General features: G+C 36.5%; 1 protein-coding gene across 1 annotated transcript in view; it reads right to left on the bottom strand.

The window, feature by feature from the left end:
* cdh5 (cadherin 5) overlaps window positions 1-12810 on the bottom strand; it is a 68041-nt gene that overhangs the window by 40314 nt on the left and 14917 nt on the right. The window contains exons 2-4 of the mRNA XM_030156293.1: window positions 6138-6362; window positions 5595-5874; window positions 229-351 (exon numbers count right to left, since the gene is read on the bottom strand). Coding sequence (XP_030012153.1) covers window positions 229-351; window positions 5595-5874; window positions 6138-6362 — 628 coding nt within the window. The remainder of the gene's footprint in view (window positions 1-228; window positions 352-5594; window positions 5875-6137; window positions 6363-12810) is intronic.

Here is a 12810-nt window from a genome sequence, read left to right as displayed (position 1 = left end):
TATTCTATTCTATTCTATTCTGTTCTATTCTATTCTATTCTATTCTATTCTATTCTGTTCTGTTCTATTCTATTCTATTCTATTCTATTCTATTCTATTCTGTTCTATTCTATTCTATTCTATTGACAGACAGTGTGTTTATGTCTGAGCTCAGCTGTGGTAAAAATAACTTTGTCTGCTCTAAACCTCCATTGTTTTCCACCTCTTAGGAAAGAACAACCTTCCTACCTGTGACACTGTTGATGTCGAAGGCAGACATGTCTCCGTCAGGGGTCAAGGAGTACCTGAGCTCTCCGTTAGCAGTGGTGGCGTCATCAGCGTCTGTCGCCCTCACCTCAACCACTTTCGTTCCTACATAATGAAGACACAGGGGTCGTCATTTATGAGGTTTCAGGGAACAGTGAGTACTCTTCAGCAGTCGTTTCCAGGAGGATGACCTTAACTGTAACTCTTTAATGTCCTGAACACTGCATTTATTTACATGATTGATGTTACACTGCAAAAGTCAAAATCTTACCAAGTGTATTTTTCTCACTTCTAGTCAAAATATTTCATCACACTTAAAAAAAAGACATAATCACCTAAAGAGTAATTTTTCAGTGAGATATAAGAATTTATTTTTAGACAACAGATCTTGAAAATCTTATTTCAAGAAATCTTACTGAGATCATTTTCACTTGTTCCACTGGAAGATTTTTTTTTTTTTTAATTCAAGATTTTTTCACTTAATTCAAGCAAAAAAAAAAAAAAAAATCTGCCTCTGGAACAAGTGAAAATTATCTTGGTAAGATTTCTTGAAATAAGATTTTCAAGATTTATCGTCTAAAAATAAGTTCTTATATCTCACTGAAAAGTTACTCTTTAGATGATTATGTCTTATTTTAAGTGTGATGAGATATTTTGACTAGAAATGAGAAAAATATACTTGGTAAGATTTACATTTTTGCAGTGTAGTGTTTATTAAATACCCAACACGTACTTTTTTCCCTCATAATCTTAAGCTATTGCAACCAGTGTTAATAGAAGTCACCATCATGATAATTAAATATGTAAGTCACTGTCCTTTGTCCTGCAGAAGGCCTTTTTTTTTTTATAGCTGGCAGCATATCTTCAGTAATTGCAATATTAAGGTTGTAAGTCCATGAGCGGTGGAATTTAATGTAGGTATTTTGATTAAATGCCATGTTCATACTAATATGAATTTTTTCTAAATGGGTATTTTGATGCTTTGTTTTGAAAGAAAATTCCTCCATGCAACCTTGGTTTTCAAATGTCTCTTTTATACAGGAAATACTGCAACTGTGGGAAGGTATTCATTTGGGTTTCTGAAGTGAATTTGTTATATAGTTTAAGCCACAAAATCAGTGCATGTGTCTTAATTTTGAGCTACTGTAGGTAACACACTAATTCATATACATACTCATACACCTGTGTGATCTTTATTTTATATTTTAGAATTTCTCTCCATTTTCCCATATACAAGCCTCTAACCCTTGAATTATGAGAACCTTAGCCAATATTTTTTTCTTGAGTGTTTTTATTCCTCTTTAGGCATGAAAAAAAAAATAGCAAATGAATTTTTTTTTTATGAACCTATTTTTTGTGGAGTTACAAAAATGTTCACTCAGCTGGACACCATGCATTTAAGTTTTGAAGCAAAGAAACATTTATTTTAAAAATCATCATCAGAAACTGATATACTGTGTGAAAACTGTGAAATAAAAACATTTTTAATGCCGCTGATTGCTAAACTGCTACTGTCTTCTCACATTTTCTCATATTCTAATATTAGTTATTACTCATTTCATGGAGATAAAATCCTCCTGAGACCCAGGAATTTGACAGTTTTAGCTTTTTTACATTAAAAAATTGTCTTGATTGGAAACTGCATAATGCAACAGTTTTTTCAGATACATTTTTGAAATGATTTTTTAATGGAATGTCCTTTGCAATGGACAGCATTTTAGTTAAACTGTCAAACTTTTGTCCCCTATAGAGGACAAAATACATTGCTGGGTTTCAGGAGAAAATGCAAAAAAAAAAAAAAAACAAACAAAAAAAAAAAACACTTTTTTTCCCCAGAAAACTGTTAATTACAGTCTAATAACAATTAGCAACTGATTTACACTCAAACATGTTAGTGCAGATCAGGTTTATCTAGAACAGCAAAGTTATGGTAATTATATGAATTGCAGTGTTTGGGAGGATGCATAAGCGTCCACTGTGTTGGCTGATATGGAACTAAAACAACAAGACCAATGAATATACAAGAGAACAGCTGGAGTATAACTGTCCACTGGAGTGACCTATGCATGAAAGGGTAAAATGTCTTTATTGATGACCTAAAATACTGTTTACATTTGGAGAGGCTGATGCATTGGGAAACTTTTTTTTGTTGTGCAATGCTTCCTCATGAAAAAAATGACTTTTTCAGTGAATATAGTTGTCATAGTTCAGCAACTCTGTGAATAATGATCTTATACAAAATGATGCTTTACTGCAGATTAAATTACACTGTAGGTTATAAAATACACAGTCCACTCATAAAAAAGTCCCACATGCTAATTTGTTTTTTGCCTTTTGCTTTGGTATGTTGCTGACTGCCGCTGCATTGTTTCAATTAGTTTATGCAATATCACAACATTTTTTTTTTTTTTTTTTTTGGACGTATACTGTTACTGAAGTTAGACCTGACCAACTGAATCAACCCAGATCATAACACTACCCCCCCAGGCTTGTACTGCAGGCTCTGGGCATTATGGGTAATCACTTCATCCTCCTCTCTTCTCACCCTGATGCCTCCATCACTCTGGAACAGGATTAATCTGGACTCAGACTCATCTGACCTTTTTCTATTGCTTATTTAACCCTTTAAACCCCAAGCCCGAAAATGGTGCGCCTGGACTGTTTTTTTTTTTTTTTTTGACTATAAAAAGGTTAGAAATATGCTGTCAGGGAGTCTGTTTGCCCATGTTTCCAGAGCACTTTTTTCCAGATCTTTCAAAATCTAGCAATCATTTACAATTTACTGCATGTTATAATACTGCTAAAATGGCTTCTTCTCCAGCTTCTAGAACTGGCATGAGTGAAATTACTGTAATGACCCAATAAAACCTATACAGCACAATGTTTCAGGTTTCAGAAACTGTTGGAATTTTTCCAATTGTGCAAACAGTGAAAGAGCCGTTCAAACTACATATGTGCAGGGTGTGTCAGCGATGACACGTTAAGTTTTAAAGAGTTAACCAATAAAGACTCAGTGCTGTTTTTGTGTCAGTTCCCAAATGAGTTTTTCTCTATTTTTAACCTTTCTTTATTTATAACCATTTACTCTTAACATCATCCCCTGTATTTTGCATTTTTAAGTGAAAATCTGATATTTTCCTCTATTTAATGTACTGATCATGTAGATGTTCTTTAAAGCTCAGATGAAAGTTGAGGGTTATTATATCCAAAACGAAGAAAACTGCAAACTATATCGCGAACTGAACATAAAATAAGTGTCTCCATCCACTGTCATTTATCCAACTCCAGGGGTTTTACTGGTGAATCAATGTTGTAGAAGATGACGGTGTTTCCATGTTCACTACAGAGCCTCTGAACGTCCAAATGGGTCATATCTGATGACCATGTAAAGATAAATAATTGCATTTTACACCAATTATTTACATGGATTGATAGGATTAATGCATCAACAGGTATTAAACATTTTACATCAGTGAACGATTGTGATGATGGATGTTTGGGTTTTTATGGGTTAAGAAATGAGAAGCTACTCACTGCATTAGTTAAAGAACTTGTTGCAGCTGAAACATGTTAATCACTGCAGTGTTTCTATAATGGAAGGATCTGAACTATTTGCTGGGTTAAATCCAGAAAGCCAGGCTGAGTACAACAACCAAATGCTGACAGGGACCATTTTACTGCACACTGATTATCATGACTTCATATTTTTAATACTTTCTGCTGATAATAACACACTTCCACTAAAACAAGGTTTTGAATGCAGATGATTTACTTAGAGATGTATTTTCACAGTATGATTTTTACTTCAAATTAAGGATCTGAATACTTCATTCATTCATTCATTCATTTTCTGAACCCGCTTTATCCTCACAAGGGTCACGGGGTCGCTTGGAGCCTATCACAGCTACTTATGGGCGAAGGCGGGGTACACCCTGGACATTTCGCCAGTCCATCACAGGGCCGATCTGAATACTTCCTCTTCCATAATATGAAGAACATTTTTACTAGACTCCATTCACATATTGAAAAACCACTTTAAAAATCACTGTAGCACCTTATCAACCTCCACTGCAAAAAAGGAATGTCTGACTTAGATAAACTGACTTGAATTCGGAATATTTATCTTGAAAGATCATTTCATAGTGTATTTACTTATCGAGACTTAATCTTGTTTAGATTATTTGACTTGTTCCAAGAATTTTCATCTTGAGTTACCCCACTTAGATATTACAACTAATTTTAAGCAATATTTAACAAAAAACAACAAAAAACAAACTATTGTCGGGGGATGTGTATGATGGACACAGTAACTGTTTGCCCTCCAGAAATTTTTACTTGTTTATTCTGCTTGAAATAAGAATTTTAGTATTCTATAATCCTTAGATAACATTTTCTTATTTTAACCCTTAGGGATCCACGATCACGGCTCTGTGACTAAATCACATGACGTTTTCAACATGTCGTAGCATCAAAAGTCAGTTACGTAGACCACTTGGGGACAACTGCATTTGAAAGTGTGGACTTGAAACATTCTCCAACTTTTTATTTGAAGTTGATAGAGCAAATACAAATGGAGATATGACGGTTTGAACTCCAAATGTGAGTATGAAAGTATGAAAATAAGGTGGGGGGAGTGTTACATTTCTGACCATATCTACATCATTTTTTGTCCTTTTTCAAAATGGAAAAAACTGGATGAATCTGCGAATTCTAATTCATAGACTGCATTAGCATTACAGGTAAGGGTGGAATGACCCCCACCTGAACCAGATGTGGAAACCAGGGGGGCGGGGGGGTGAGAAAACGCCTATGTAAATATATGCTTTTATGTCAAATAGTTGAGTATAGTTTTAATTTATTACAATTTTAATTCTATATACCTAATATTTGGAACCGATATTCACCTTTAAAGTCTTTGAAAAGGTTCATTAAGCATCTTTGTGTTATTTATGCAATAAATTATATACATTATTCCAATCGGATTTTATATTTTTTGTGTGTTTTTTGCCCTTTTGTGTTGATATAGTTGGTTAAAGTAAAACAATAATAGGCAGATGATATAGATTAAGTTGTGCTGAAGAAAAAGATATCAAACACTGGTATAGTAAACATTTCTTTATATAGTATATAAAGGCAAAATCAAAAGTACTCAAAAATGGCAAAAAAAGGCTCAGACCACTAAGGGTTAAGAAAACTTGATGAGTACAATTTTCTTGCTGCACTGACAGATAATTTTAACATTTTAACCCAATAATGAGTTTAATTTTCGTATTTTTGTACCGGCCTTTTTTTACAGTGTGCTGTTATTGTTCCATTCTTCTGAAATAAAGCACTGTAACGCTGCTTACCGATCGTAGACCTCTCCAGGATGGATCCATTGTATGTTCTGGGGAAAACAGGGCTGTTGTCATTGATATCAGTCACTTGGACGACAAAGTCTCCGGTGTCCTCTATCAGCTTGTTGTTCCCATCAAACATTTTGGCCGTCAGGTGGTATTCACTCTTCTCCTCTCTGTCCAGAGATCTGCTGACGAACAGGTCTCCTTTGTTGTCTACGGTGAAGATGGTGTTGGCCCCCTCACCGTCTATTTTAAAACGCTTCACCTCCACTCTTTGACTCGACTTCAGCTGCAAAAGAAGATGAAACATTGAGTCTACAGCACATACACTTGAAGGAAACTCAATCATTTGGACTAAACTGTTCAGATATTCATCAAAGAGCTCTTTTGCACAAACTAATGCCCTGGAGTCTTTGTGTGTTCCACCATCAAACTGAATGGAAGTGACAGTGGTGCAAATCTGAGGAGATGTGAGGGTGTTTAAAGACCAAATTGGAGATAAAAATGAGTAACTAGGGGGAAATCTGGGCTAAAATGTGCATGTTAACTTACTTGTCCTATTTTATAAGGCATGGGTGCAGGTTTTTCCTCTTCCACGTAAAGGGAGTTCCAGATCCACTCTCTCTTCTGCCTGAAAAGGACAGGATGGGATTCCTTCCTCACAATAGCAGCAGGTTCCTCCTTCTCGTTGACCACAAGAAGGTTCGAGTGGACGACGAGAGCGGCGGACAAGGCCATGAGGCCCGTAGCCCACAGCCGAAGCCGAAACGCCATCATCTAGGACAGGAAAGAGACGGAGGAATGAGGGAAGAGAGGGAGAGAGAGAGAGAGAGAGAGGAGGGGGAAATGAATGAATAAGGCAAGGAGGAAGCAAGACGGGAATAAGATGCAGATGTGAGGATGCAGAGGGGAGAAAGGGAGGAGAGGAAATGAGAGGGAGAGGCAGCAGAGAAGAAGAGAGAGGAGATCACATTAAAACCACTTATCAGCCGTGGACAGACCCCTTCACCGTGCCAGGGTGAACGACACAGAGTGAAGGCCAAGGACTCGCCGTCCCCTCGCAGTTTCCCCCTCGCACTGAGCCTCGAGGTCTGCCTATCATTTAGGACCAGGGCTCTTAAACCTTTTCAGCCTGGGACCCAAATGAAACATTTAGCTCCTCATCATGGGACCTGGGCTGAAAGCATATCGCCACTGTGGTCGTATGGGGATCTATTAAACATAGGCCTGTGACCCATTTTAGGTCCTGACCCAGTGGCTGTCGCATGAGAGGGAGAGAGGAAGACAGAAACCGAAAGAGACAGATGGACAGAGACGGAGAACGGGCCTGACATTAAAACCACTTAGGATGTCCGTCTTTATCATCAGCCATTAGAAAGGCCATTTTCCATAAAGGGACGGTTTGACATTTCACATTTTTGATTGGTATTTCTTTTCTTTTCCCATTAATACCAGATAAAATTGAAGGAAAAAAGTCAGATTTTGGTAAAACCTAGTGAGGGCTTTGTAGCTGATACAAGGACAAGTCAACAAGTTTGTATCTTAATCTCACTCTGTCTCGGAGAAATTGTTTTGTATGTACCTGAATTTCAACAACAGATATATTTCTTTTAAGGTTGCAGTGACTGTAAAATTCTGAGCTGAGTTAAATTAACACTTTGCTTTTTATGTTATTTTGTTGTTATTAATTCCTTCTTTTGCAGCAGGGAAACAAGGGAATATTATTAAAAACAAAACCAAACAAAAAAACCCCCAGCTGTGTTAAAGTCTTAATCATTACAATTCTTCTAGGAAAACTCCAACCATGAGTCCTTCTAGTTTTTGTTGAACCTGGAACGTCTGCTTTAAATTCTTCACTTTCACCTTTAAAAAGCAAAAATAAGTACACTTCTGTGAAGCTAAACCCACCTCCACAAATTCTGCATATTTAATTTCTTAACTTCACTTTTTTTTTTTTTTTTCTTGTCAGTTGACCTCACAAAAAAGAAGGGTCAATCCTCAAAGATCTCCAAGTTTCGATAAAGACCATGAAGGCTGAATACAAATTCAATCATTCAGATTCACAAAGCAGATAAAGATCAGTGAAATCCTGTTTGCTGATACACAAAATGGACAGAAGTATTGAGACGCATTCAATCTGGGTGTTTGATTGCAAACAGGAGCTGGACTAAATATCATAAGAAAGATGTCCTAATATGATTTCATGTTGCAATGAATCCAGTTGCAATAAACGTTTTTATATTGTCTTTAGAGTTAATTTTGTTCACTTTCTTGTACCACACCTTTTTCTTTTTTTTCCCCAACATTCTTTTTTTTTCATGTTCTATCTGGTTTCTTCAACTCTCACACAAGGAGAATATTTTAACTAATTATTATTATTAGTAGTACTAGTGGTAGTAGTAGTAGTATTAATATTGGCATTGAACATGATTTTACTGATGACACCTGACATGAAATTTTTTTAAAACTGATAATATTTCAAATCACTGTGAATGGGAAGGCCTATAAGCTGTAGGTGTGATGATTTTTGTTCATATACAGTCTATATCCAAACATCCCTAGTTCCATTAGAAACATGAATCCTCACCAATACAGCATTTCATTTCATTTCTACTCATTTTTACCCTTGGCTACACTGGCTGTAGGGTATTGTCATCAGTAGGTCATCTGTGTGACCGTCCGTCTGTCCAAAAACTTTGCTATGCACTGATAAGTCCAGCCACTGGGGGCAGTAGTGTGCCTAATTAGTCCGGCCAAGGGTTTTCAAGTGTGTACACGTATGTTTACTACAGCATTAATGGCTCTTTTCGAGTTATTCATTTTCTTTGCAATTTTTTTCAATTAAATGCTTTTTTCCTTCTTGTAAATTGGTTTGATTGTGCTCTAACTAGCATTAACACCAAGGTTAAAACAAAGGAACTGTGTAAACATCTCCATCTCTCTTATTAACTTCCTATTGTCATTCATACTGACAAAGTCCAGTCGGTATTTTCATACAAATGCTTGGGTGCATTGATAGATCATCTGTTTTCCCAGAAAGATCACACTGAAAAAGACAAAACAAAGACATTATTTTCTCCCTCGCCTTAGGTCTTTTGGGGCGAGAAGACAAATACTCCTTTTGTGTTCTCACTCCTGTGATTATAAATCTGTACAGCTGCCTCTCCCAAACCTTGGGTCGGGATCTGTTTTTATCACAAATTGGCAAAGTAAAACAATGCTATAATATGTGAATCCCTTTTCAAAATTAACCCATAAAGACCCAGTGTTACTTTTGTGGCAGTTTCCAAATGAATTTTTCTCTGTGTTTAACCTTTCTTGAGTGATTTATCACCATTTATTGTGCTATTATTTTCTGTATTTTGTGTTTTTTCAGTGAAAATCAGGTATTTTCCCATATTTAATTGACTGATCATGTAGATGTTCATAAAAGCTCGAGTAAAGTTGATGGTTATTATATCAAAAACAGAGAAAACCGAAAAACAAGTGACTTTTTCAGCAAATAAATCAGTAATGTAATAATGTACATAAACCAAGTGTCTCCGTCCACTGTCATTTATCAAACTCCATGCGTTTACTGGTGAATCAATGTTGTAGAAGATGACGGTGTTTCCATGTTCACTACGGAGCCTTTGAACATCCAAATGGGTCATATCTGATGAACATGAAAAGATGAAAAACTGTATTTTACACCAATTATTTATATGGATTGATAGGATTAGTGGATCAACCGGTATTAGACAGTTTATATCAGTAGATGGTTTTGGTGCATGTGGGAAGTTTAGGTCTTTATGGGTTAAACAGATCAGAAGATGAAGATGAGAAACAGAACAGTGTTTGGTCATGATGTATTTTTGCTAGTCTGGCTTCAAGAAGACAAAGTTCTGTGTTAGGTCTTGAAGTGAAAATCTTTAAGAACCCAAACTCTGCAGTTTTGTAATATTAGGTCTTAATCCAGTACTTCATGTCATAATTACTCCAATAAATGAAGATCTGCTCAAATATTTCATACTTTAATGACCTCAACATTGTCTCTAAAATTAAATGCAGAGCTTAATCCCAGATCAGTTGTACAATGAGGAGCCCTGAGTATTATCCTCCATGGGTGTAATAATAAATATCTGTATCTTTGAATCTACTTTTTATCTTTTCTGTGATGATGCAAAGGGAGCTGTGGTGATGCAAGTATAGTAGAAAAACTCACACTCCATGTGACAATAAAGTATTATCATCATCAATACTTAACGATACAGCTAATTTAGCATTTAAAATGAGAACTGCATTCATTCCAAATGAAGAGAGCTCCAGAATAAACACGAGACACATGAAGTCATATGGCAAAAAGTCAAAAATGAACCGAGGTTCAGTCTTATCAAATATGTGGAAACTCACATTCCTGGTAAATTATGTTAGTAATATGAACGCCAAAATGTCAGCGAGATAAAATGATAGATTAAAAACTGATGTGCAGGGTTTGGTGTCAGATACACCCTTTCACTTGTATACTTGCAAGTGTATTTTACCTTTTCACCTCTAAAGTTAACAAACAGGAGAGCTGAAGTGTTTAATCGAGATGTAGTTGACATTTCTTCGGAGGGCTGAAAGAATTGCTGACCAGATACTTTGATGTGTTTGAATAGGCCTACAAACATTTTCTGCTTCTTTTCCGCTACATTTTTCTTTCAGATTACAGTTTATCCTCCACTCGCTTTGTTGTGAAAAACACACTTGAATCTATCTCTAAATGTATTGATTTGAGACGTTTGTGATAAACTGACGTATGAAATGTTATTTTATAGGCTAAGTTTAGAATTCTCCTTCTTAAGCTAAGTAGAGTCTGAAAACCCTCTTGGATTTTGTAGAAAATGCATTATCACAAACCTGAAAACAGGCAGGTTTTTCTAAATGTATGTCAGCTTTATACAGATATGTAGTCCTCACAACACTACATACGTGATCTTAAACAATAATATGATGATTGTTATGAGTTACAGTACCAACGGTATATAAAGTCTTTCAAATGAGCTCAACTCCAAAGATGTACAACAACAGTGAAGGCTGAATCCCAATTCACCCCTTGCACCCCCCACCCCCCTTACCCCTACCCCTCCGTTTTGCGTGTACATGTGAAGGGGTAGTGTTGTCCCGATTCTCAATTAGACAGAGGGGAAGGGCTAAGGCGGAGAGCTGTGTGGCCCTCGAAATGGAGATATGGACCACACTACGAACGGAGGGGTAGGAGAAATTTCCCATAATTCTGTTCGAATCATTGGCAAGATGGGGGTAAACACAGCCAAAAAGTGCAGCAGTGTGATGAAAGAAACACATAAATGTACATATTTTCTTTGTAAACAACTTAATTATTTGATCGACTGTTTAATGCTGTTTCAATGGGTTATAATCACATTTCTGTGGTTTATAGTTGATAACTGTAAAAAGAAAAGCTCATGCAACAGAGACGGTTACAGATACTGACAGCGTGGGGAATACTTTCAGAAACAAAGTTGTCACATCTGTTTATAGCGGCATCGATGACTGCTGATGACGAAACAGGTCGCAAAGGGTTGTCCCATTTCGTAGGGGAATGTTTCAACCCCTAACCCTTGCAGCTCCGTTTCAAGGGGTAAGTGCCAAGTGCAAGGGCCAGGTGGTAAGGGGTAAGAGGGAGGGCTAAGGGGTGAATTGGGATTGGGCTGAAATGTTTCAGTTCCGTTCAGACAACTTTATCCCAAATGGTCACTTCATTTGCAGCTTTTTCACATACATACAACAATGATCATTTACGGAAAGGAAACATTAAGAGTTATATAGGCTCATAAAATCAGCAAATTAATAGAATAAATCCTCTAAATATAGTCAGTTTCATCTAAAACAGTTGGGGTCTATGTTTAAGAGCCTAATAGCATTAGGAATAAAAATCTTTGCATAGTTATTTGTTTTGATGTTGGGCACATTATAGCATCAACCAGAAGGCAGCAGTACAAACTCAGCTGTCAGAATGTGGCCTGGTTGGCTGATAGTTATTTTTGCTTTCATACACATACATAAACATGAAAGTGTATCCACAAACCTAATCAGATAAGGCACTGAGAGACCGTTTAGCTGCACAATGAACACTGTGACCTTCCTTACGATATACATTCTTTCACCTCAACATTTTGAATGCATAACATTTGCTTTCCGTGAAATATTTTGACAGCGTCACATAAATAATTTTGTTTAAAGGTTCAGTGTGTAATATTTTGTCGTATCTACTGGTAAAAGGAACTGAATATCCTATCAGACCCCTTATAGGATGTGGCAGGTTCTGGGTTCTTCAGTTAAGGGGATATTAACTTATTCAAACATAGAATGCGACACTGATATACCTGAACACTGGATGTCACCTGCTACTGTAGAAACATGGCACACACCTTAGAAGTGACCTGCTTCCTTTGTGGATATCTACAGCTAAAATGAAGGGAATGAAAACACAGTGATTCTTATTTGTATGTGATTATTCTCTAATGAAGTCATAATTATGAATATTACACATTTCTGGTGTGCAACCCCAGTTCTGGATGTTTCTGTACTGTTGTTAAAAGAAGAGGTGATGCTCAGAAGTTAACAATGCTGTCCCAACATATTAGCAATGGTGTAGTGGTCCCTGGAGAAGTGGGTATACTCTCAAATTTTGCCTATTTTATTTGTTTAAGTAGTCCAGAAAAACACCCTGTTTTAGAAACACTGGCATGTAAGACTACTCCATTTAGTTTACCCCAAAAAATCTGTCAGTAGTATTTGCTCACAATTATAAAATTATCAAGATTGATTAGAAGTAGTTTGTAGGTATTACTGGTCACACAAGCAGCTGCATGAATGCAAATGTATTCAACATGAGGCAAACATAGGATAACGTTAGCCTTTCATAACATTAGCCTACTCACAGTTTAACAAAATCTCTTCTCCTCTAAATGTGCAGTCATATGGCCAGTGGTTTAAAACTGTGACTCATTCTGAAACCACCTTAAACTTACCTCAGAATTATGTATTCCATGAAAGTACCCGCTCTGTTGTGAAATTGCAAATTGTTTGCAAATCATTGCATTCAGTATTCATTTGGGTTTTATACAATGTCCCAATTTTTTGGGAACTGGGCCTGTAGATCCTCCTAAATCCCCCCAGTTTTAGACAGCGGTGCTTTAAAGTGTACCTGTACTGGTCACACTTACAACATTAATTGTGC

The sequence above is a fragment of the Sphaeramia orbicularis genome, chromosome 15 (genome assembly GCF_902148855.1).
Source record: "Sphaeramia orbicularis chromosome 15, fSphaOr1.1, whole genome shotgun sequence".
In the NCBI taxonomy this organism is placed as follows: Eukaryota; Metazoa; Chordata; class Actinopteri; order Kurtiformes; family Apogonidae; genus Sphaeramia; species Sphaeramia orbicularis.
This window is presented reverse-complemented; position numbering and strand designations above follow the sequence as displayed.